This window comes from Delphinus delphis, chromosome 17, assembly GCF_949987515.2.
Source record: "Delphinus delphis chromosome 17, mDelDel1.2, whole genome shotgun sequence".
Lineage (NCBI taxonomy): Eukaryota > Metazoa > Chordata > Mammalia > Artiodactyla > Delphinidae > Delphinus > Delphinus delphis.
In genome coordinates this window covers 12,193,497-12,218,885 of record NC_082699.1, presented here as the reverse complement: position 1 = coordinate 12,218,885, position 25,389 = coordinate 12,193,497, and the positions used below count along the sequence as shown (strand labels likewise).

Here is a 25,389-nt window from a genome sequence, read left to right as displayed (position 1 = left end):
TCTTGTGCTGATTTATTAATGTCACAAACAAAGCAGACTTTATTTTTATTTGAACTGGCCAATGAAAATGTTCTATACAAGGCAAACACTTCATCATGAAAATTTTAAATTAAAAATAAATAAGTTCCAGCCTACATAGATCTCCAGCTGCCACATACAAATAGAGGACATCAGTTATAAAGTAAATAAGTTAAAATAAATAGTCATAGGATACTCCGATAGGTCCAGTGTGAATTACCTGTTTTCTCCCTACCTTTGTTCCGGGCCCCTTCACCCATACACTGTAAGACGATTACACAGTCCATTGGGACCTTCATTGAAAGAGCACTTGATGCCCAAATCTCCAAGTCATGTTCTGATGGGAGGACTGGGTGTTCGGAGTCTAAAACAATGGTTGAAGAGCAGAGGTCAGCAAGGTGAAAGCCCGGAAGCCCAGGCCCCTTATCCCCCATGCCTTCTTACATTTCACCTGGAGATGTGGAAGCAGGTAATTTAGAGATCAAAAAGCAACATGTGGTCACGGAGCAGCAGCATGTGAATAACAGTTGAGTCTGAGACCAGTGATGTGGCCCAGGTCTTCCTTGTAACCAAAAAATGGCAATTTCCAACCTGGTCTTAGACTAAAATTCACCATGGAGTCACTGGTTTTGTTAAGTGGGTTGGATTAATTTAAGCTTCTGAATTAGAAAACAAGCCTTCTGGGGGCAGAGTTGAGGCCACAGATGACAAATATGTGAGGCACATCCCACTAATCTGCTCCACAGGCAGGCATTACCAGTTGATCACTGCACTCCTTTATCTCAGATCCTAGCTCCACACAGCACTCTAGGCAGCCTGTGCCAATCAATTATGCTTAGCATTTGATATGAAAATTATTTACTAGCCTTGGTTCTTCTCTATGTTCTGAATATTCTTGTATGAAGGAGTAGATATAACACAGGCATTGGAGCCTGACACCCATATGGGTTAGGGTAATCCTAATAATCATTTAACTACTTTAAAGCCGTGTCTATTAAATGGGGAAGGCCACCTAACTCAGAGTTGACAGAAAGATCGGGATAATGTATGTAAAGTGCTCACTAACCCACCTGGCACATAGTAAGCATTTAATAAATGGTAACTATCATTATGTTATCATTTTAAGGCTACTGATGTTGATATAGAATTGATGATGACATTTCCATTAAAAGAAGGAAAGCATAATATGATATATTATGAAACCATATGAATGGTTTACATCATTTATATCATGTACTGGTTCTAACTTTGTCAAATCGTTTCCTTCAAATGTTGCCCCCAGAGACATATTCCTACCCCTCAAAACCATCCTCAAATCAGTTACTAGAGTAGGCAAAGCAAGGAGTCTGGTGCAGAAGCTGAGGACCTGGGATCTAGTTCCACTACCTGGTATCTAGTCGCATAACCTCTTAAGGCCCTTAGCTTCCCCATCTGTAGACTGGGAATAATTGTGCTTTCTTTAACAGGAATTTTGTGAATGTAAGAGGTAATGGATGGGAGAGCATTTTCAAAAGTTAAAATAATTATACCCAAGCAAGGTATTATTAATTCCACTAGACTGTGTCACTTCAGAAAATGTTAGCATTCAAAGATTTAAATCATGTTTTCCTATAGAAAAATCACATGTAAAAGAATACAGAGTTCATGCAATCATGCCAAGCGTCATCAGAACTGATCTTGACGATACACTCAAATGAATATTAGAACTACTAAGTAAATATATATAGCGCTTTGTCACTAAAAATCGTACCTCATCAAGATGAAATAAATATGGTGGCAGGAACAGTGAGAACCATTGTGCTTCCAAGTGCCTGAAACATCAAATTCTTACATTTATACTGGAAATTAGAACGACTCACAAGGAAGACTGAGTAATTGCCTGCTTGCTTCCTTGGAGGTCTTTAAAGTGGGTTGGGAAAGTTTGATTTTGGTGCCATTTTGCTTAAATATAGGGATATAAACTTGATGACCTCCCGAAGTCACTTTCAGACCAATGGCTTTATCGATTCTAAGAAGGAACAGTTTTCTTTTGCCTTCGAGGGAGGTTCCTTTCCCGTTTCCTGAGCCGGGGCGATTAGTTAGTACTGGAGGGTGATGTGCGTGGACCAGCTAGTAGCAGAGGTGAATGTCGCTCAGTTCCCATCTGGAAGTTTCCTTCCCTTGTGCAGTGAACTCGGGCCAGCGCAGGGCACCTGGGAAGGGTCACCTTTAGTCAGCCTCAAAGGCGCTGTTGGTAGCTCCCACGTATTCAGACTTCTTCTTGTGCCTGGTCCACATTTTCCGGAGGATGCTGGGGACGCCGCAGGAAGCACTTCCTGTCAGCGGTAGGGAGGCTTCTGCTCCCTGAGGGAGGGTAGGATACTCTTCAGTCATCTTCTTGAGGTGCCTGGATCTACAGAAAATGCACAGGTGGGTGAGGAGGGCGGTCACTGCGCTGAGCCTGTCCTTCTTTAATTGCTGCCCTCGATAAGAGGAGCCAGAGCCCTCGCTCCTCCTCTGCTCATACATCCTGTGACCACGGTGGAGGGTTGCTGTTGGGGCCTACGCAGGAATGACACCCCATCCCCCTGCCCCAGGGAGGTCCTTGCATGGGGAGAGGGAAGCAGGTGGCCCTGAGCACACTGGCTCATGGATCCCAAGTTCTGCTCTTGTTCCAAACTCTACCCTTCCTCACCCCAACCCGCCATCCCTCCACCTCTACACAAACGATCTTGCTGGAAAGAGCAGATGTCACAAAGCGTCAGCTATTGAAAGCCCATGAGCCCTGGGGCTGAATCCTGCTCCCCACTTACTGTGTGACCTCAGGCAAGTGATTTGACCTCAGCCAGCCTCAGCTTCCTCATGTGCGAAATGGGGATAATTTCATCTAACTCAAGGGGCTTTTGTGAGGAGGAAAATAAGGTCACAAAGCATCTGGCACATGGTCCACATCAATAAATGTTCATTTTTCTCACTTGCTCTCCTTCAGTGAAAGAATGGCCTTCGTTTTCTTTTCAATAGCCAGGGTCCAGGAACAAATGGAAATGAGAACGTCTAAGCTTAGAGAGAAACGGGCCATTTAGAAGAACCCTTTGCGATGCAGCTGCGCGGATGGAAAGGGCGCCTCTCTTGAGGCACACGGTTCGCGTTTGCTGGTTACTGCAGCAGGCAGTAACAGCCATTGCTGCTCACAACAATTTGCTACTATAAACTTAATACAATCGAAAAGATACTTTTCTCTAACTAGGTCCCAATACGTTGAGTGGCTTGGCTTTTATCATTCATTCTAGATGGCTTTCTTTCACCTAAAAGGGCTTCACACTGGTCTGTTCCTCCTCTAACTCCCTCAGCTTTCAAGGTGTGCATACCTTGGGTTGATATTGTAGTGCATGGTCCCTCATATGTGAGCATCTATCACCTTGCCAAGCACGTGTCTTTCCGATTCCCAGACTGTAAGCTTCTTGAAAAATGATGCAACCGTTGGTGCTAAGCTCTTCACACATTATCTCATCCTATTCTCACAGTAATCTCTCAAGAGGTTATGATCGTCCCCATGTTTTGGGTTTTGTTTTGTTTTTAAAGAAACGAGGACACGGAGGGCTGAACAACTTGCCTGAAGTCATAGCAAGTCAGCAGCGGTGCCAGGCACGCAGGCAGATCTGAGTCAAGAACCCACACCCTTCATCATCCCCGAAGCCACTTTTCTGCTCTCTCCAGTCTGGAAGATGATGAAGGGGGCGTAAATGTACACGCTGAGTTGAGTTTAAGACTCTTATTGCCGTCTTCTTTGTGCCATGTTGAAGGCAGTGAGGGCCTTCCTGGGGGGCTTATCACTCCTGCTACTCTAGCTGCTGGTTCTGGGTCAGAGTTAATAGTAACCTGCTTTTGGTTTGAAACATTTGTATCTTGTGTACTTTCTACCTGGGCAGGGGCCCTTAATCTAATTCGTGAGGCATTTCTGACACCAGCATGCCTTCAGGAGGCTCTGCATATGGCCTGTGATTACATTTGTCTAATTAACCAAAACCCCTCCCTCTTTAGACTTCTCCTAGTCTAAAGAGTGGGGTTAATGAAGTGGAAACCATCAAAAACACTTCGGCTTAATCCTAGGGGAAAAGTTGATGGGGCCACAGAAACCCGGGATTAGTGCCCTCATTAAAAGGTAATTTACAGCTGGCAGGGATTCTGTTTTAGCTTCTTGAGGGTCTGACAGACGGCCACCTGTTACTCTTTGGCCCAGGAGCAGGACAGGAGCGGGTGGGGAGCCCCGAGGCAGCCAGGCTGGAGGCACAGCACTTACCCTCTGGTCAGAACAGCTCCGTTCTCCGAGCCCAGAGCTGCCGCCTCCAGGACGGCGGGAGCTTTCACCGAGATCCGGGCCACCGGAGGCATCTAGGTTGTGAGAAGGGAGTGTGAGGATGGTGCCATGTCCCCAGCTCCGACAGTGGCTGGAGCCATTGGAAAGGGCATCAGCTAAACTGAACTACCATCAACCCAGGGCAATGGTCCTCATACTGCCGCGGGCACCAGGTGCCCCCGGGAGGGCTTGTTAATGCAATGCTGGGCCCACCCCAGCTTCTGATTCAGTAGGTCTCATGTAGGCCCGAGAATCTGCATTTCTAACAAGTTCCCAAGTGCTCTAGTCCCTGGATCCCACTTTGAGAACCACCTACATAGAGAAACTTGAAAGCAAGCAACTCAGTCTTGCGAGGCCTCTGTCCCCCCTTGCACCCCTATGGTCTGTGTCCACTTTGTTGTCAAATCCTGCAGGTTCTGCAAGATCAGTGTCACCCTCTCCCTTTTCTCTGCTGCAGCCTCAGGACCAGTCGCTTGGGACAGGACCTCCTTTTTTCCCACAAGACCTGCCACACACCCTGGGCCCCTCCTGGATTCACTCACCCAGCGTTTCCTTCATTCTCTGGATCAAGCCTCATCTCTGCCTACCCTTCAAAGACCACTTCCTCCAGGAAGCCTCCCCTCAGGCTGGTGCCCCAGCTGATTTCTCTCTGTCTCCTGCATCCCCACAGCACTGAGTCCTTATGTGATATGTTTTGGCATCCCACCAATTCTCTCTTTACGGTTGTCTACTTGTTTCTTATGCCGGTGCAGTCTCCCCAGGAATGGCATGCGAACGACAGGGTCTGGGGCTTATCCTTTGGCGGCCTTCCTGAGCTCTCCTTAAAGGAGGTGGTGAGTGCTCAAGAAACATGTACCGAATTGAAAAATCACTGGTAGCTCAAGCAGGGCTAGGTCCCGAGTTTGGAGTTTGTTCAGTCAGTGGACCTCCGCTTTGCACCTCCACCCCATGCCCCAGGGAAGGCTTAAGATCACCACATTCCTAAAATTGCTGGAAAATTCCAGGTTGAGGACACCAGGAGTCACTGCCCCTTCTCTCCCGCACGGGCCAAAGGTTGTGGGGAGAGTCACTGTGCCACCTTGTGGCCTCTCGGGAGCTGTCCCTCCCCATTGTGCCAGCAGCCCAGAAACATGCTTCTTCCCGGGCCGTCCACCATCCTGTTTGCCCCAGCGCATGTTAGCGTCAAAATCAGATTTAGCTGTTCGAGCTCTGAATTGCTCTCTGCCCTGGGATGGGGGCTCCAATGAGCTGCAGGACCCCAGCCCTACCGTCTCAGACCCAGAGGAAAGGGTCAGTCATGCTGCCGCTCTGTCCTCTGCACTACTGTCGCCCCCTCCTTTGTGACCACCTCCCCATCACCACCCTGTCCCATCCCACCTGGCTCTGGCCTCCCAGCTGCAGCTTCCTCTCTGCCAAGGACACTGAGTCCAGCCCGGGGGCTGGGGGCAAGTAATCCAAGGCAGTGAGCTGCCCTCTCCCCTTAGCCTCGGGCTGAGCTGAGGGCAGCAGTTCGAGCTGTCGCAGCCTGACCACCTTCACTCTGTGGTAATGGCCCAGCCATCCTCAGTTTCCCCTGCGTCCCAGGTTGGGACAGGGGGCCCCTGATTGTCCCATCCCTGCCCTTTGTGTGGTTTTCCTAGTACAGGGATGACCTAAATGAAATAATTGGCTTCGATTTCCTGCCCAGACCAGGAGCAAAGCGCTCGCGTCTCTGTCCAGTTTGTTCCATAAGGACGAGCGGGTGACTCAGACACTCTCTCCAGTGTGTTCTAGTTCCATGAATCTCGAGAGCTGATGCCCGCAGAGCCCAGGATGCCCGAGCTGACCTCACCTCCAGCCACCACTCCACCCCTTCTGTGCTAACCCAGGGGACACCCACATTCATTCCCAGAGGATGATGAAGGAGATGTATTTTTTCAGGGTGACGCTGAGCTAGACCCAGACATGCACTACCGGATCCCCCTTCAGGGAAGGACAAGCGGCCTTGCCCTCCCCCTTGGGGAGGGCGGGGAGCAGGTGGCCCTCAGCTCCTTCCGGTGTCCTTGGCTACAGAGGGCCACCTCGCCCAAGGTCATGCCGTCCTGGGCAGCCTGCATGCCATGAAAGAGCGGGAAGAAAATATAAAGGATCGGTCAGCTGGGTCCAACTCGGGCAGCCCAGATGGACAGTCCTTGCCCCAGAGCTCCCAGTGGGAGGTGGCTCAGCAGTTCCTCTGAGGTGATGGTGTTTTGTGTTTTCACAGTGCTCGAGACCCTTGCATCTCTTTACCCCCGTAGCTGCCCCTGGGAATTGGTCAGACACCTCCACCTGGCAGGGGCCTGCCACAGACACTGCTTCTTTCCCCCCTGTTTGAGATGTCCGCTAGGTAATACCTTCTGTCCACCTAAGAGCTGAATTTCTGGCAAGAAAGAGAGAGGCGGCCAGTGGCGTGCCACCAGCTGGTAGGCTTTAGGAGCAAAGAACCCTCAGCTACACTTTTCTAATAATCCTCAGGCCTGGAACAAAGGACACTTTGTCTTCATGGCACGGACAGGACAAGAAGGTTAAAGCACAGCAGATACACTAACCAGGTTGATTTTACTTACCAAAGCTTTGCTGTATGCTCGATTCCCACGCAGATTTGCTGATTTGGGTTCAGAAATCCCCACTGCAAAGGTGAACGGAGGGGACGTTACTCAGTGGTACTCTGGGTTCCAGCTCCCCTGGGTTCTGCATCAGTTATCCCTTAGCTAATCAATCACAAGCCAGGAATATTCTAAGGGCCTTTGTACTGAGCAGCAAAATCACGCACTAGGGTTGGGCAATGGGATAACTGTCCAGTGGGTCACCTGCACCCCTGGCGCTCTTGGGGAGGTTAGAACTAAGGTCTAATAAGATCACGTGTGTGGAGGTGTTCAGTACGGGGTCTGCCTGCAGTAGGGGACTCAGAGAATGTGCCCTCAGCTCCTCCTTTCTTCCTAAAGCGCCAGATCACAAGAGGTTATCAGGAGTTAAGTCTTTATAGCTGGGATCAGTCCCTTAACCTGCCGCTCCTGGACACGCCTCTGTGAAAATGAGCTCAAAGTCCTGCCTGCTGTGGGAAGTAAGCCTCATAATGTGGGAGGATTGGAGGTTATCGGAGTCCTGAGGCACTGGCCTGAGAGGTATGTGAGAACCTTCTTTCTATGCCTTTATTTGAGGCTTGACCCGCTGCTGGGAATCCAGATGTTGAGCTGAGGTAGCTGGTGATGGGCGGGGATGGGGTGGAGTGGGGCTCCACTGAAGGCTGGCCTTCAGTCGAGTCCCTCCTGGGGCAGATGTTCCTGGAGGAGCCCCATGCTATCAGACTACAGCGTAGAGAAACACCAGCCCCCCACCCCGAGGAAAACATCTCAAGGCCAATAAAATGAAGTTACAGGCTACCAAGATCAGACCACGGTGTGCCATGCTCTGGCGTCAGTGACGACAGTAGCTTATATTTTTGAGCATTTACTGTGTCAGTCGCTGTGCTGAGTGTAAGACTCATAAACATTGTCTCATTTAATCCTCACTACAACCCTCACAGGTAGACGTCATAATAGATGAGGAAACAGGCTTTAGAGATGCACGGCAATTACGATGAAGCTGGGTGAGGAAGATCTAGGGAATGGTAAGCTGACCTCTTTGGTGGTCTTGCAAGGCTGGGAAAACTTGACCGAGGGACCCCCTAACCCATTCTGGGAGGAGGTTGCTAGGTGGGGAGACCCAGGGAGGGCAATCTGCAGAGAGAACGTATCGGGGAAGGTCCGGAATATAATGAGTGGTCACAATTACACCACAGCTCAGGGCTGTTCTGTGCATGGATTGGCAGGGATAGGAGTGTCACAGGAGGTGGCCCTGGAGAGGTGAGCAGAGGACTGGGTCCTGGAGAACCTTGGGCGTGGTCTGGAGGGCATCTGGGGGTGGAGAGGACACAGTGTTTAACGCAGAGGGATGCTGCTTTAGGCTACCCTCTGGTAGCCTGTGGAGCAAGAAGGACTGGTAGCTGACGACCAGGCTTGGCGGCTACACACAAGGGATGAAGGGAGTCTGACCCGGTAGCCTGAGGTTGGTACCAAGGAGAGATGAGACATACGGAGGAACTGACACTGGCAGTGGTTAGTGTGTGGAGCGGGGGTGGGGAGGACAAGGGGGTATTGGGATAAACATCCCAGCGGCTTGCTGGAAAGATGGATAGTGGCACCAGCTGAGAAAGCAAGAGAAAGATGGATAGTGGCACCAGCTGAGAAAGCAAGAGAGGTTTGAAGGTGGAAGACGAATTCCATTTGAACAAGTTGATTTTGAGATGTCCCAAGGACATCCTAGTGGAGACATTCCACCAGCCCAGGAGGTGGGTGTCCCCTTTTCCGGGCCCTTGAGGTTCACCTGCTCAAGGCTTCAGAGTCCCCACTCTTTCCAAGGTTCCTCAGAGCATATTTCTCCCACGTGAGAAGGCTACAGCACCCAGGAGCCTTCTCCTTTAGCTCAGAAAAGAAACACGTCTCCAGATTTGAGATCCCTGGAGACACATATCCTTCTGACTGGAGGATGGAAAACTCGTGCCCAAGGCTGGTGCCCAGCCTTTCCTGTGGGTCTGGCTTTGACTCAGAAACCCTCCCTCCCTCTCATCCCCTCTGGAATCTGTCAGATTGTGGGAGCTGAAGGAACTGAATCGATGCCCAGCTCAATCTTTTTTTTTTCTTTTTTTTTAAAAAACCTGACTAGCACATTCTCTGCATGAGCTGACTGTCATATGTCGGGCAGAGTCTCTCCATTTCATAACTTGCTGTTCTCCCCTTCAGTCCAAGCTTCCACAAGCTACTTAGGGAGGAAAGTAGCCCCTAAAACCAGACAGCTGGAAAGACATTATTTTCTGGGGGAAAGACGCAATTAGCTGGCAAATCAGGAGACATGAGGTTTAATCTCAGTTCTGCTGCTGATGAGCAGTGCACTTTGGGTAAGTCAGTTTCCATGGTTTCAGTTTCCTCTTCTGTAGATCGGCAGGGGGTGCTTGCAGAGATCAGTGGGCCTCCACCTTCAGGGAGGTGGAAAGTCACCCTGGGAGCGGGCTTGTTAAAACAGATTGCTGGGCCCTACCCCAGAATTTGATTAAATAGGTCTTGGGTGGGACCCCAAATTTGCATTTCCAGCAAGTTCCCAGGTGGTTCTGCTGCTCCAGGGATGCCACCTGGAGAACCACCCATTAGATCTTCCCTAAATCCTTGCTAATCAGTATGTTGTCCTTGGACCAACATCATCTGGAAGATTATTAGAAACAAAATCTGGGGCCCTACTTGGTCCTACTGAATTAGACTCTGCATAAAAACGAGATTCCCAGGTGATTCTTCTGCACATTAAAATTTGAGAAACATGGCTCTAAATTCATTTTGTGATTTTGTAGAGAAGATATTCTTTTTCTTTCTACGCACAGGCAACCACCACCCACCCACCCACTTATATATAGACAGAGGGAAAAAAATGATCTTCTCAATTTGCAAGGCACATTGTGGTTTCCCTAAGGCTTTCACTCTCCATAAAAATGTATATATGTAATCCCTTAACTAGAGAATATAGCTTGACTTATGGGTTCTTACACGTAGGATCTTAAAAACAGGATCAGGGTGTTAGTGACCAAAGAAACCTTAGAGATCCAATCTAACATCTATGAGGGAGGAAAGAGAGGAGATGGATGGATAAAGAGACACTCAATGGAGTCTACTTTCAGTTCTTCTAACATACAAAACTGTTGACACCCAACAGCTTTGAAAAGGATGTCCAAGACTTTTTGTGTATTTCTGGAGTTAAAAATAGGAATAACTTGAGGCTGTGGGCATAACAGAAATAACCTAAGCCAGGAATTAAAGGCTAAATACGATCACAGACTTCAGCAGGCTAGACACAGATTCCTGTTTAACTGCTTGGGGTGGGAGCCATTTTTCAAAATAGTGTGGAAGGTAAGACTCTAATGCTTCCAGCTTTCAAAACAAATTTGTCTCTAAATTCTTTTTATAAATTGTTGAAATAGTTTAAGGCGTTCAAATTTAAAATGGTGGGATTTTAAGATGGTAGCTGATGAAGAGCCTGTATAATCTCTCACACACACACACACACACACACACACACACACACACACACACACACACACACACACACACACACACACACACACACACACACACCCCTGTAAAATAACGTAAGCTTCCTTCGCTTCATGCGTCATGTGTACACTGGTTTCCTCTCCCCCCAGCGTCTAATGATGTTTACCTCCTCCTGAATTCCGCAGGACTGCCTGTGGAGCTAGGCGGTAGATGAGAGCATCTTTGCTCATCACGCAGACCCAGCAGCGAGTGTTTTAAGGTAGAAGGAGTTTTGTGGTGCTGCAGTGGGGGCGGGGGGGGGGGGGCGCCCGAGCAGGTGCATTCAGAGCAGGACCGGCATGCACTGGGGAAGGCGGCGGCCCCACGTGCAGGTGCTCCGCCCACCGGGCGTGATGGAGGACGCCAGGGAGGATCACGACGTGGCTAGAGCCCACACAAGCCAGTTCGCGGACACCGCGGCAGCTGCTCTAAGTGGACCACTGCCCCCCAGGGAGGTTCCGGGGACCCGGGCCGTGACGCACGTACCGGGCCGGGCGGGGGTCTTGGCGGGGTGGGCGCCCTGCGGCCGTGCGTTCTGGAAGTAGCTCGACCTGCGGGCCTCGCCGTCGCGGTGGTCGCTGCGGTGCTGCAGCAGCTCCAGGGGCCGGGACGTGTAGAGGTCGGACTCGATCACCACCTGCGGGGGGGAGGAAGGACCGTCAGCTTGTTCCTCCCCTAGAATCTCAGCCTCCACAGCTGAGGCCAGGACTGCAGCTTTGCGGACGGACCTCGTGCTGACACGGAGCCTTCCTGACTCCAGCCATTGCTGGGAGCAGCGAGGAAACCTGGGGAGACTGGCCTGAAACGGCGAAGTGTTGTGTTTAACTTCAGCATGTCCAGTGGCACCATGGTGCAGGAAAATGAGGTTTCTGGGAACTCCTCACCAGCTGTCCCTTCACAGAGTCAGAAGACTGAGCCCTCAGGCCCCAGACTGGGGCCAGTTAACTGCCCAGGGCTGGACATAGTTTGACAATAGAACAGGCTATTTGAAATGAGGACAAGCCCTGGAAATCGGGCTCTTACAGTCTTTGTAGCTCAGTGGGTGCCCTTGTTCACGTAGAGGACAGCTTTCTGGATGCTCCAGCGGAGGGAAGACCTAGGCAGAGGGCTCGGGGCCCAGCTGATTCCCAGGTTGTAAAAAGGAAGAACCTGCTGGCCAGAGAAAGCAGGCACGGCTCCCGGACGCTCACGTTTCCTCTACTTTGTAGAGTGCCTGTCAGCTGGAGCTGAGAGATGAGTTTCCACGACCTGTGGCTCGGTAAGTGGAAACTGTGGCAAGCCAGAATGGAACGCTACACGCTAAGGTGTTTTCAATAATGATCCCCTGCTGAATAGTGGTTTTGGGAAAGTACATGAAGAGGAATACCCCTTTTGTCAGGGCCCACTGAAATGGGCCTTTAAAATGATAATAAAAATACTTAGATCATTGAAATAATTTAAATGTACAAATTTGAGACAAATAGTACCATATTTTATCTTAATATCGGGGGTGACAAAGGGAATCTTAGCAATTTGGGGCGCATATCGTGCATGTTTGAATGCATAGCCATGACACTGGGGTCGCGCATTCTGAATGTCTTCACTCCTTTGAAGCAGGTTAGAACTGCAGCTTCTCTGAGGTTTGTATTTACTCATTCTCTTGCTCACTCGTTCCTTCCTTCTACAGACATCCTGCGAGGGCACCTCTGTGCCAGCTCCTGGTACTCAGTCTATCTGTGAGTGAGGTGGACCCATTTCAGCCTTTACAGTCGAGCCTTTGATGATTTCCCCTCCATTGTCCAATGTAACAATTGTGGAGGAAGCTGAAGCAAATAAGACTGAATTTTTAAGTATTATAATAGGGTTATATTTCAGTTCAGTGGAGAAAAATTGGACCTTTAATAAATATTGTTGGAATAAATGTCAGGCCACTGGGGGAAATGGATCCATGTCCACACTTCTCATACGAAAATGAATACCAGACAGACCAAAGATGCATGTTAAAAAACAAACAAACAAACAAACAACAGCAGACACTAGAATAGAATATGGCTCAATATAACATTTGTTACATATAATAGGGAATTATTGCTATGTACATAAAACTCTTACAAATCAATAAAGAGGAAAAAAATAGAAAAATGGGGCCAAAACCCAGCTAATTGACAATAGACATGCAAATGGCCGGTTAACATGAAAGGTGCTGAACAACACTAATTAAATGCAAATTAAAACAAGTTGTTTTTTCTCCTATCAGATTGTCAATGATGAAGAAGATAAATTTCCATTTGGGGTCATGCGAACCTGAGTTCAAACCCCAGTTTTGGTACTTCGAGGCTATGTGGAAAGGGGTCATCCTCTTGACCACCCTTGCTGTACTGGGGCGGAGTCACTGCTGGTCATTCGCAGAGATTTCAGGAACACAGCAGGTTCTCTTTCCCTGTGCCACCTGTTTACCTACAGCATCAGGAAGCGGTCACGTCCGTCCCCAGCAGAGGAAGGGGAGCTGTCACTCTTTGCTTCAGTTTATCACAAATAGTCCTTTGCTTAAAAAAGTAATATATCCCACATTTGGTCTTATCTGGCTTAGGAAATTAACTTTTCTCAGGCCCGTTTTAGGACCCAGACTCATTCATTCTTTGCCTTTGGAGAAAGATGATGATAATTAAGGATCATTTAGGATTAGTGCCCTTTCTCTTCTGGGCACTGCAGCATGTGGGATTTTTTCCCCAATAATTAAAAATATTTTTCCTCCAGCTTTACTGAGATATAAATTTCCACATATGATTGTATACGTTTAAGGAGTACAATGTGTTGATTTGATATGTTTGTAAATTGCAAAATGATTAGAAGGTGGTGTTTCTGTTGGTTTTCTAGCAAGCCTTCAGTGCAGGCTGGGGGCAGCACCCGTCTGCCCTACGCCAGCTCACTGGGGGCTGTAAGGTGCAGTAGTGGGTGGTCTGGACTCACCACCCTGCACAGACAGTCCCCTCAGCTTTTCCATTTCCTTCCCTCCTCTTAGCACTGCACTCTGCCATGGTGTCGCCCAGAATACTGGAATTTCCTAGGTTAATGGCATTTTGGACACGTGTACCGTTTGGCCTCAGGGTTCCCCCTGGAATGTGGACCTCCAGGTCCAACGGGAGAGACCTGAGCCTCATTACTGACATTCAAGCCTTTGGCTGTCTACCTCTCATCACAGCTATTTTGAATTTTGTTTTCATTTTTTCAGCATTCCTCTAATGAGTAAGGACTGGTGTGTTTTCCGACCCATTTTGTAGAAGGAGGAAGTAAGGCAGGATGTGAAAGCCTGAGGAGTCCAGTGGGGAGGCCCAGCATTTCCTCCCCTGAAAAGAAAGCAAATATTTCCTTTTAGGAACAAGAAACTTCAGCCAGCCCTTCTCTGCACTGTGGGTGGGAGGAGGGAATGGGGAGGGAGACAGTGGAGCATTAGCTGCTCCGCCCCCTGTTGGATGTAGGTTTCCTGGGGTGGGAGTGAGGCTGCTTACTTCCCAGGTCCTGACTGAGGGCCCAGTGCCTCAGCAGGGTATCTTCTCGGCCCTGAAGGATGCCAGAGGAGAGGGCTCAGCTCGGAAGATTTCCCTTTCTTAGCTGGCCTCGCGCTTGCTTCTCATGCCCCACAGTTGTGGAGGCTCTGAGAGGGCTCAGGGCAGTGCGTCAGGCCCACGCCAGGGAACGCACAGCTGGGTGCATGGCTGTGGCCTCCCGAAAGCCTCCCGACAGCCTGGTTTTTTTCTGGTCTGTAGGATACGGTCCGGGCTGGATATTGCAGCTGGTCTTAGAACAAACTGGTCTGAGCACAGGCTCTTGAGCGCCCTGAGTACAAGGGTGAGATTGGGGAATGGGGAAGGGGTGAAGGGGAGACGTGTTTAATGTTGGATTTCCCTTTCCAAGTTCAACGAATTGCCTGCTGAAAGTAGGGGCTGTACTTGTGTAACAGATTCACTGTGATAAATTGATGCTTCCCTGCTGGGTTCAGATCAGAGACCTAGGGGGCTGGTAGGGAGTTAGAAAGACGGGGGAGACCTAGGTGATGAAGGATCATCATGATTTTGGTTGACGGCATCCAGAGTAAAGTTCTAGCCCAACTCCCTAATTTTACACACAGGGAAACTGAGGCCAGAGGAAGCCGGGTGTCTTCAAGGTCACAGAGCTGTAAGGGGCGCAGCCTGAACAAGGATCATGGTTTCATAACTCCTAAGGAAGTGCTCTTTGTCAGACCCATGGAAGTGCTGCCATCCAGGTAAGAACTTTCAAGTGCAAACTGATTGCTCAGTGCATTTTGAAAAATCAGATCACCAGATGGAAACATCAGATCACTGCTCCTCCACAAGGCTGGAATCCGGGAAGAATGTGACATTCGCACTCCCGTTCCTTCATCTTTCCTGATGATGGTGCTGCTGCTTATTTTGAAGGGGCTGTGGAAGCCCTAACTAACCCACGCTTTGGTGTAAATTTATTCCTTTAAGCTGCTCTTACGATGTCTGCGGCATCAGGATGATCAGGACGTCAGTAAAATTGCTTAAGAATCAGAGGGGATGGGGAGAAAAAGACTAGTGAAGCCGCCTAGAGAAGGAACACTGGGTGGCTGTAGAAGAAGAACGTGTAACTTACGAGGGGTCCAGAGAGAGAGGAAAGTGCCGCGCTAAGGACGATTCGGAGAGGAAAGAGATACTTGTAAAGGAAGGAACCTGACATCCGTATGGTAGCCCGAGGGGTGAGAATAGAGACAAATAAGAATTTCGGGACAAAGTCCTAAATATTGGTACATTAGAGCAGCTGCAAAATATGAACGATTTTCTCGGGAACTCAGAGGGGAGCCAAGAGCCAGTTGGATGAAAAAAAGAAAAGGTCAGAGATAGTTCTTTCTTCTTTGGGACTCAGTTCCCCCGTCTTAGGTAGACTAAGACCTTTCCTGTCTTTTCTAATTTGAATGTTCTGTGCAGCTGGGTCTGAGTTTTATGAGCAAAGGATGAGTCATGCTGTTAGGGGAAATTAGAAATTCAGAGGAGAGCTCAAAGGCCAGGGAGCATTATTAAGCTGTCTTACCTGGAGGAAGAATGCGTATTTGAAGACAAGACCCTACCTTCTATTTTTTCTTTTTTTTCCATCAAAAGCAATTTTTATTTGTATTCATATACTTGAGTCATTTTTATTCCCCTTGGAGTAAAAATGTTTTAGGGAGGGAAAGTCATAAGCCATTCCCAGGAAAGCTGGGAGCTTGGTTCTGCAGAGCCTGGCTGAAGTCAGTGGATACTCCAGGAGGCGGTGCCCCATGTTTTGGGGGCTTTGTGAAGCTCATGCCCCTGTGGCTTCACGTCCACCATAGAGAGTTGTCTCCTTTGTTTGGGTTCTAAATCCCTTGAGAAATTTCTTCCCTAGCACCTTATTTATCTCCTAGAGAGTATGATTTAGTTTCCATTTTTAAGCTTTTGTAATCACAGTTCTGTCCTTATAAAGCCAGTAGGTATTGGTATAAGTGGTGACTCAGACAGAAACACTGTTTAAGGTTAGAAATTCAAGGCAAGAACTTGATTGAAAACTAAATATTCCTAATTCCCAAAGGATCTTCCCAGAGTCATGAATGACTTGTGGCTCCTTCAGATCCAGAGTACAGATCTTCCTTGACTTACAGTGGGGTTACATCCTGATAAACACCCCTAAAATATCATAAGTTGAAAATGCATTTTATACAGCTAACCTACCAAACATCATAGCTTAGCTGAGCCTACCTTAAACGTGCTCAGAACACTTACATCAACCTATGGTTGGGCAAAATCTTCTCACACAAAGCCTATTTTATAATAAAGTGTTGAATATCTCATGTAATTGACTGAATACTGTACTGAAAGTGAGAAACAGAATGCTTGTCTGGGTCCAGGATGGTTCTAAGTGTATCCTTGTTTACCCTCGTGATCGTGTGGCTGGTGGGAGGCTGTGGCTTGCTGTGCTGCCCAGCATTACAAGAGAGTATGTTGTACCCCATAGCACTAGCCTGGGGAAAGATCAAAATTCAAAATTCCAAGTATGGTCTCTGAATGCGTTTCGCTTTGGCATCATCGTAAAGACAAAAATCATGAAAGTCAGACTGTCATAAGTCAGGGACCAACTGTAATGCCAAACGCAAGTCTGTGCTCAAACTCTAAATTACCTACAAACAACCCCTCCCCTTTCCATTTTTGGTGACACCCACTGTTCCTTGAAAGTCAGCAGCATTTTCCTTCTAGACTGTGTGCCGAAGTTTTTAGGGATCATGAGAAATACAAGAATTTCTTGCACTACAGCAAAGAACCCATTAAAAGCCCTTTCTTTCTTAGTATATAAATATTCTCAAAGTCATTTTAAAAAAAGGATAAACCACTGACAGAAAAATGAGCAAAAGACATGTCTTTTAACCCATAGGGAGAAAATATCAAAATCTATGGAAAGATGAAGAATGATATTAATTACTAAAGAAATGCAAATTAAAACAATGAGATGTTTTCACCTATCAGATTGTCAAAGATTAACAACATTTGATACCATATAGTGTTGGCTCAGGTGTTCTGGTAAAGGTAGTTTAAAACAGTTGCTAAGAATTTGGCAATAGCTATAAAATTTTTTCAATGCTCTTATCCTTTGAGCATTTTCTTTCTTTTTTAAAATTGACATATAACATTGTGTACGTTTAAGTATAAGGTGTTGATTTGATGACCCAGCATTTTCATATCTATGAATTTATCCTCAAAAACATTTGCATAAGAACATAAAAAATACGTTCAAGAATATTTCTTGTGGCATTGTTTAACTGGAGAAAATGGGGAAACCTCATTTATTGATGATTTGGTTAAATAATTAATCTAGAAAACATCAGATTTGGTTTGGGTAAAAAATTATAGTACATTCATTCATACAATGGCATACTATGCAGCCTCTAAAAAGAATGGGGAAGATCTGTATGTATTAATTGGCATGTAAAGATGCTCAAAATTTATATAGTGAAAAAAGCAAATTGCAAAACAGCATGTTATTGGGCAATAAAGCGTGATAATTATACATTGTTATATGAGAAATTTTCATTAAAAAAACTCCAGTGCTTATTGAATGTTCAGTATGTATCAGGCTCTGGGCTAAGCAGTTTACATGTATTAAATCATTTGCTCCTTCCAGTGGTTATTGGGATGTGCTCTCTCACTCTCCCCATTTTTTTTTTTTTTTTTTTTTTTTTTTTGCAGTACGCGGGCCTCTCACTGTCGCGGCCTCTCCCGTTGGGGAGCACAGGCTCCAGACGCGCAGGCTCAGCGGCCATGGCTCACGGGCCCAGCCGCCCCGCGGCACGTGGGATCTTCCCCGGCTGGGGCACGAACCCGTGTTCCCTGCATCGGCAGGCGGACTCTCAACCACTGTGCCACCAGGGAAGCCCTCACTCTCCCCATTTTAATGCTAAGCAAGTCAAGTCCTGGAATGGTTAGGCAACGTGCCCAAGGTCATATAGCTAGAAATGGATAGAACTGGGATTTAAAAGTGGGAAATGGAAGAAACCAGGCAGTTTGACTCTAGTCTGCATACCTAACCACTATGTTCTATAGCTTCTCAGGATTTTCTGATATCATAGTTTACATCTTTTTAGTATTTGAAATTTTGTAATGGGCCCATCCTGTTTTGGGAATTTAAAAAGTAATAAATGTATATAAAACAACAAAGACTAAAACCAATCTCATTCCCAGGACACTTAAAAAAATTTTTTTTAAATGGAGAATAGGATTTTAAAAATTGAGATACTTAGCAAATCAAAATAGTGTTCTACAAAAACAATTGTGATAGAAACTCCAGTATAACCAGGAGGGAACAATTAGCAATTAAAATAAAACTTTTAAAGTGCAAAGATGTATTGACAGCTTATGTATAAAGAAATCTGTAAGTAAAATGAGAAATTCACAGGCTCTAAAGACATGTAAACTAATTTTAAGGTAATGCATGTGCTTATTAAAGAAGCAAAAAATAATACAAAGAAATGAAAGCCAGTGCTGGTGAGGCTGGAGGGAAATGGAAAAGCATTGTTGGAAGCCTAGCAGTTGTCCAGAATTCCGGGTAGTATGTGACGAAACTAGAAGCAGAAGCCATCTTTTACAAATCACTGTTTTGGGCTTCCCTGGTGGCGCAGTGGTTGAGAGTCCGCCTGCCGATGCAGGGGACACGGGTTCCTGCCCCGGTCCGGGAAGATCCCACATGCCGCAGAGCGGCTGGGCCTGTGAGCCATGGCCACTGAGCCTGCGCTTCCGCAGCCTGTGCTCCACAACAGGAGAGGCCACAACAGTGAGAGGACCGCGTGCCACAAAAAAAAAAAATAAAAAAAAATAAAAAAAATCACTGTTCTAGTCTCCACTCTAGCACAGGTGTAGGAATGCAAATGATGGATGGATGGATGGATGAAACTGTTCTTATCCTTTTACTTGTTAATTACACTTTGAGGCCTATGCACCATAGGATTAATCCAAAAAACAGTATTTTGTACAAATTCATTGCACTGCTATTTATAATAGTGAAAAAGTGGAACATTGCAAATGCCAACAATAGAACACCCAAGTCAGGGATGCTCTACCTACACTGTGGATTCTGTTTAAGGAAAAAAATGTGTATATAAAATGAAAATTGTTCTCTGTGGGGAAAATGACAGAAGGGGGTCCAATTCAGGACTGTTTGTTGTCTGGTTGACATTTGTCAGTTGTTTTGGTTAAGTGGAGGATGGAGAATGCAACAGCAACATGGGCTACGGAAAACTTTTCCAGGCCGTGGAGAGTGTGGATGTAGGGGGGAGGTGGGGAGTGAAGAAGCTAGACACTGCTTTTTTAATGAAAGTCAACAAAAGGGATCAAAACTGAAGTTTTCTTACATTCTTGGTTAAGAGATGTTGAGAGCTCTTGACTCTTCTTCTGGCTGGACTGGGCACTGCAAAGAGAGAAAGGAATGGTTTTAGAGAACACCTGTGAGACTGATGTAGCTGCAGTAGCAATACGGAGAGGGTTTGCACCTGGAGTGGGACAGGGCCCAGAGGAGGGGGGTTGGGAAGAAGAGGTGGGTGCGACTGCAATTTTATTTTTTTATTTTATTTTTTTAATAGATCTTTATTGGAGTATAATTGCTTCACAATACTGTGTTAGTTGTGTTAGTTGATGTTGCACAACAAAGCAAATCAGCCACATGCATACGCAGGTCCCCATATCCCCTCCCTCTTGAGCCTCCCTCACACCCTCCCTATCCCACCCCCCTAGGTGGTCGCAAAGCACTGAGCTGATCTCCCTGTGCTATGCGACTGCTTCCCACTACCTATCTATTTAACATTTGGTAGTGTATATATGTCCATGCCACTCTCACTTCGCCCCAGCTTCCCCTCCCACCCATGTCCTCAAGTCCATTTTCTATGTCTACCTCTTTATTCCTGCCCTGCAACTAGGTTCATCAGTACCTTTTTTTTTTAGATTCCATATATATGTGTTAGCATATGGTATTTGTTTTTCTCTTTCTGACTGACTTTACTCTGTATGACAGACTCTAGGTCCATCTGCCTCACTACAAATAACTCAATTTTGTTTCTTTTTATGCTGAGTAATAGTCCATTGTATATATGTGCCACATCTTCTTTATCCATTCATCTGTCGATGGACACTTAGGTTGCTTCCATGTCCTGGCTATTGTAAATAGTGCTGCAATGAACATTGTGGTACATGACTCTTTTTGAATTATGGTTTCCTCAGGGTATATGCCCAGTAGTGGGATTGCTGGGTCATATGGTAGTTCTATTTGTAGTTTTTTAAGGAACCTCCATACTGGAGGTTTCCATAGTGGCTGTATCAATTTACATTCCCACCAACAGTGCAGGAGGGTTCCCTTTTCTCCACACCCTCTCCAGCATTTATTGTTTGTAGATTTTCTGATGATGCCCATTCTGTCTGGCATGAGGTGATACCTCATTGTAGTTTTGATTTACATTTCTCTAATAATTAGTGATGTTGAGCATCTTTTCATGTGCCTCTTGGCCATCTGTATATCTTCCTTGGTGAAAGTCTATTTAAGTCTTCTGCCCATTTTTTAACTGGTTTGTTTTTCTTTTTGGATATTGAGCTCCATGAGCTGTTTGTATATTTTGGAGATTAATCCTTTGTTGTTTCATTTGCAAATATTTTCTCCCATTCTGAGGGTTGTCTTTTTGTCTTGTTTATGGTTTCCTTTGCTGTGCAAAAGCTTTTAAGTTTAATTAAGTCCCATTTGTTTATTTTTGTTTTTGTTTCCATTACTCTAGGAGGTGGGCAATTGCAATTTTAGATGTTACTTGGTCCAGTGCACCAAAGCTCATAGCAGCACTATTCATAATAGCTGAAAGGTGGAAACAACCCAAATGTCCATTAACAAATTAATGGACAAACTAAATGTAGTATAGACATACAATGGAATATCATTCAGCCTTAAAAAAGAATGACATTCTGAAACATGCTGTGACATGGATGAACCTTGAAAACATTAAGCTAAGTGAAATAAGCCCGATACAAAGGGACAAATATTGTATGAGTCTGCTTATATGAGATACCTCAACTAGTCAAATTCATAGAGACACAAAGTAGAACAGAGGTTACCAGGGGCTGGAAGAAGGAGGGAATGGGGAGTTGTTATTTAATGGGTACAGAGTGTCAGTTTGGGAAGATGAAGAAATTCAGGAAATGGATAGTGGTGGTGGTGGCACAAGCATATGAATGTACTTAATGCCACAGAACTGAACACTTAAATAGTTCAATGGTAAATTTTATTTACCACAGTAAATAAAAAAAACTTGAAGAATCAATTAGCCATAAAAAAGTTACTTGGTTGGGAAAAAGGTGTGCATTTTGTTGAAAGTGGAGACACCCGGACATCTCTTTTGCACATTGATGCTAAAGTGATTTACTTGGAAGTGAAATCCCACCCTGCCACTGCCCTGCCTAGAATGGAAATGACTTCTTGTCACAGCTCAGATTAGTGCTCAGGTGAGAGCTGTGTGATTTTCTGCAGAGCGCCTGCTGCCATGAAGCCAGGCGAGCAGAGGGCTGGTTAAGAGCCAGGGCTCCAGACTCCTTTCACTTGGGTGTAAATCCCAACTTGACCACTTGCCAGTTGTGTGACTTGGGCGAATGACTCATCCTTGCTAAGCTTCACTTTCCTCTCTGGTAAAACTCGCACCTACCTCAGAGGGCTGCAGTGAGAATTAAATGGTCTAATCGTTATCAAGCCCTTGGCCCGGCGCCTGGCAAAGAGTGAGTTCCCAGGAATTAGTGGTGGTTATTATTGATACAATTCTCCTCTTTCTCTGCAAGGTGAGGGCAGGTGGAAGGAAGAGGTGATAACTTCTAGAGACTGTAGCCTCCGTCAGGAGTTCTCTTTCTGGAGTTTTCTCCATTTCCTCCTGCTGTTCCCCGGCTCCCCTTGCCAACCCCGCCGCATTGTTGTTTATCCCCAAGAGAATTATTTTGAATGCTGTTCACCCTAGAATTAAACCCACTGGTGAGCTTCAGGAAGTGACTTCTGGTATAACTTCTTGGTAAAACCACAGATTTTATCGTTTATATTTACTGTGAATTGTGCCTATGAAATCTTTCCCTTAAAGGGCTCTCCTTCTCTCTAGGAAGTAAAAATACACACTTGTCCTCAGTTACAGACTTGATCTATGTCTTGTGCCTTAAAATACTTGAGAAACACCATAACACTTGCTGTTGCCATATTTTTGTGAGCTTTAAGATGGCTCAGCTAAAAAAAGTACGTAGATTTAGGTTGAACCCATTATATATGTATGTGTGTATGTTGGAAAACAGGGATATAATACGACGACGATAAATGTGATAATGGCTCGCATTGAGCTTTACTAGGTGACGACTTACTTCCTTCTCGCATTCACTCCTCACAGCAACTCTTTGGGGTCGGGTGTCTTCATTGGCTCTATTTCTTAGGTAGATACTGAGGGTTAGGGTCACACAGTTGGTGGTGGAACAAGGCCTGCGCTCTTAAACACTAGGTTGCTGAACTTGTGCACAGGAGCGTGTGGGAAAGGGCATACCTGGGAGGACTCTAACCCTTGTTAGAGAAAATCAAACCAGCCTATATTTCTGCAGGCAGGAAACATGGGGATGGAATGAAGAGTTACCAGTCTCTCTCATAAGCAGTGACTTAGGAAGACCTGGCCCCGTCTTCGCCCACTGAGAGCCTTATGCCTGATGCTCTGGAGGAGGCGAGATGAGGCACAACAAGGCGTAGGAAGAGGCGGACTTCTCCACTTACAGTCTAAGATAAAACTGCGGATATTCCTTTTCTAGAGAACAGCTTCCTGAGCAGTGACATGTCCATGAATACTGATGACTGATTTAATACCAGGAGGTGGCCATGAATAAAAATGGCAGAAAAGAAATACAGGATTGAATATTTATCTTTGACTAAACATATTCATTGCTCAGAATATGGAATAAAAATAGAAATCACTTTGTAAGTGATGTATTTAATGGTGCTTACTGCCATGCCAGGTACTGTTCTAGATGCTTTATGTATTTTGTCTATATCTCATTTTTTCCCCCATAATAACCTTGAGAGGTAAGTTCTAGTTCTTCCTTTTTTATAAGAGTGGAAACTCAGGCCCAGAGAGGTTAAGTGCCTGTCCAAGGTCACACAGCGTATAAGTGGTGGTGGGTCTCTTGACTACTCTGCTAAGCAAATGGATTCAAAGGCCCTGTTTTGAATGATTTTCTTCAGGTGAAGTATGACGTTGCTCCTGAATCGTATAATAAGTTTTTAATTGAATAGGACCATTCAGCTTTGATGTTTTTCTCCCTTAAATGTTTTTAAATGTAAAAAAATTATAGAACATAGACATTTTAAGATTTTCATGTTTGCTTTCAATTTGTTTTCTTCTCATACAAGAGGAATAACAAATGAGAGGACAAGTTTTGGTCCCTTTTCTACTCTTCCCCAATTCTACTTTCCTCCCTCTCCAGGGCTACTATTATCACTAACTTTATCTGTGTCTTGCCAGCCTATGTTTTTTATGCTTTTCTCTAGATATGTATCCATAAACAATGTATAGTACTGTACAAATTTAATAATTTCTAGCCTGCTTTTTTTTTTCTCTCAACATGATGCTCTTGGGAGCTGTGTCCACACACATAGAGCCAGTTCTTTTCCCTGTTGACTACTGTGGAGTATTCCAGAGTCTGATGACACCACATTTTACCCCTTCCCCTCTTCAAGGACATTCAAGTTGTTTTCAGTTTTGCCCTTGGGGACCCAGTGGCCCTGTAAGCATCCACGTATAAGAGCATTTACAGGAGTGGAACTGCTGGGTCAGAGGGTCGGCTTTGACTTTTCAGGTACATTCCCGAGTCTCCAGAGGGTGTCCCAACTTCAGCACGTGGGCAGACTCCCAGCTTTTTCTTCTCTCCCTCTGACTGGCAATAGATGTCTAAAGCTTAATTTATGTTCTGCTGGCTTTCTCTTTGTGGCCAGGCTGAGTCTCTCCCTTCCCCCCAGGAGTGGCCGTGTCGATGGCTGACATGGGAAGAAGAAAGGGGTTGTCTGAACAGGGGGTCACAGCACCAGCAGACATCCGGCCCTCTTCATTCAGTCTGACAATGAGATCAGGGGCTAAGCCGGGGTCCCAGGCTCTCCCAGCAATACAGGGGCTGCAGGGAGAGCACAGGGGCGGCAGGAGAGAGGGCCCAGCTCTGCAGGGGGCAAGGGAACTATCCAGGGACACAGAGCCCTTCCCGGGCCTTGACACCGTTCACCTCAGAGCAGCAGGGCTTGTACAAAGTCACACTCTTTGGCGGTGCCAGTGCCAGGTTAAGTTTGGGAGCATGGCCCTGGGGTCTGTGCAGAGGCCAGCCTGGGTCAGGGCATTCTTGGACCGCTTCATTGGACTTTAGGCCACTGCCAGAAATATGATCCCTCCTCATATTTCACGGCACAGTTAGAAATCATACTTTTGAGCCAGCTGCTTCTCATTTCAGAACCCACTTGCTCACTGGAGAAGAGGAAAGAATCTGTCTGCCCTGGGAATTTTGTTTTCATGTCTGTTTCCTAAAACAATGGCTTGCTGTCACTTTTCGTTTGGCATACTGGGTTGCCAGTATCGAATTAAGTAAAACGAGGAGTAGTTAGCTGCCCTCATTTCCCCTTTGATGGACTGTTTCTCAATGATTGATGTTCATATGCCTCCTTTTCAGAAACAACCACAAACACGGTCAAAACAGAGAGACCATCCGACCTCAGAAACCTGGGGGTAGAAACCGTAATAAGGCAGCACATGACTGTCTTTACTCTCCTGCTTAGCCTGCCACGTTAAGGAAACAGTCGAGGGCAATTTTACTCACCCTTGGAAGGAATCACGGTGGTGAAAACTTCTATATTTTCATCACTGCAGCTGTAAATCTGATGCATCGTTTCAGCCTTCTCTCCCCAAAAGTGCCTGGGAACCGGAGGCCTCTCTCTGAACCCCTAGTCGCGAGGTTTCCTAATCCAGTCTGGCTCGGGGATCATTGTGCCGGTCCACAAAAGACAGGCTGGTGCTGTGATCTCATCTCATTCCAGAGTCTTCACTGCAACATTTTCTAATCCCATCTGTCTTTTTTTTTTTTTTTTTTTTTTATGAATCCTATTATTGCGAACCTTTGATGGAGCCTGGAGGTTTCAGTCCCCTCGCGGCCAGGATGTATTTAACATTTTTATTTTGCCGTGTCTGCCGCAGTGAATTTGGAAGTCTTTTGTGAAGTGGTGATGAAGTGAAATCGCCTACTCGGGTAGCGCCAAGCGTGGCTGGAGGATTTTACCGAAAAGGAAACGTGAATTTTGGTACCAGCAACTCCCCTTTTCATTTCAGAGATGAAGAGGCTTTTTTTTTTTTTCCCCCTC

At 46.3% G+C, this 25,389-nt stretch overlaps 1 protein-coding gene and 1 long non-coding RNA gene across 3 annotated transcripts in view; one reads left to right on the top strand and one right to left on the bottom strand.

Moving 5' to 3' along the window:
• Positions 1-25,109, bottom strand: VXN (vexin). Of its 2 annotated transcripts, XM_059994719.1 has the most exons (7): positions 24,852-25,109; positions 19,361-19,416; positions 10,975-11,125; positions 6,940-7,001; positions 4,298-4,389; positions 2,225-2,410; positions 1-1,829 (listed from the first exon to the last, which is right to left on the bottom strand). In XM_059994719.1, exons 1-6 carry the CDS (start codon positions 24,916-24,918, stop codon positions 2,227-2,229), a joined length of 612 nt encoding a protein of 203 aa, XP_059850702.1. In that variant the 5' UTR covers positions 24,919-25,109; the 3' UTR covers positions 1-1,829; positions 2,225-2,226. The 2 variants fall into 2 exon arrangements, with proteins under 2 accessions (XP_059850702.1, XP_059850701.1); XM_059994718.1 differs by having other exon boundaries at positions 1-2,410.
• The window catches only part of LOC132413046 (uncharacterized), a 72,018-nt gene continuing 58,296 nt past the window's right edge, over positions 11,668-25,389 (top strand). The window contains exon 1 of the long non-coding RNA XR_009516587.1: positions 11,668-11,746. This is a non-coding gene — a long non-coding RNA (uncharacterized lncRNA). The remainder of the gene's footprint in view (positions 11,747-25,389) is intronic.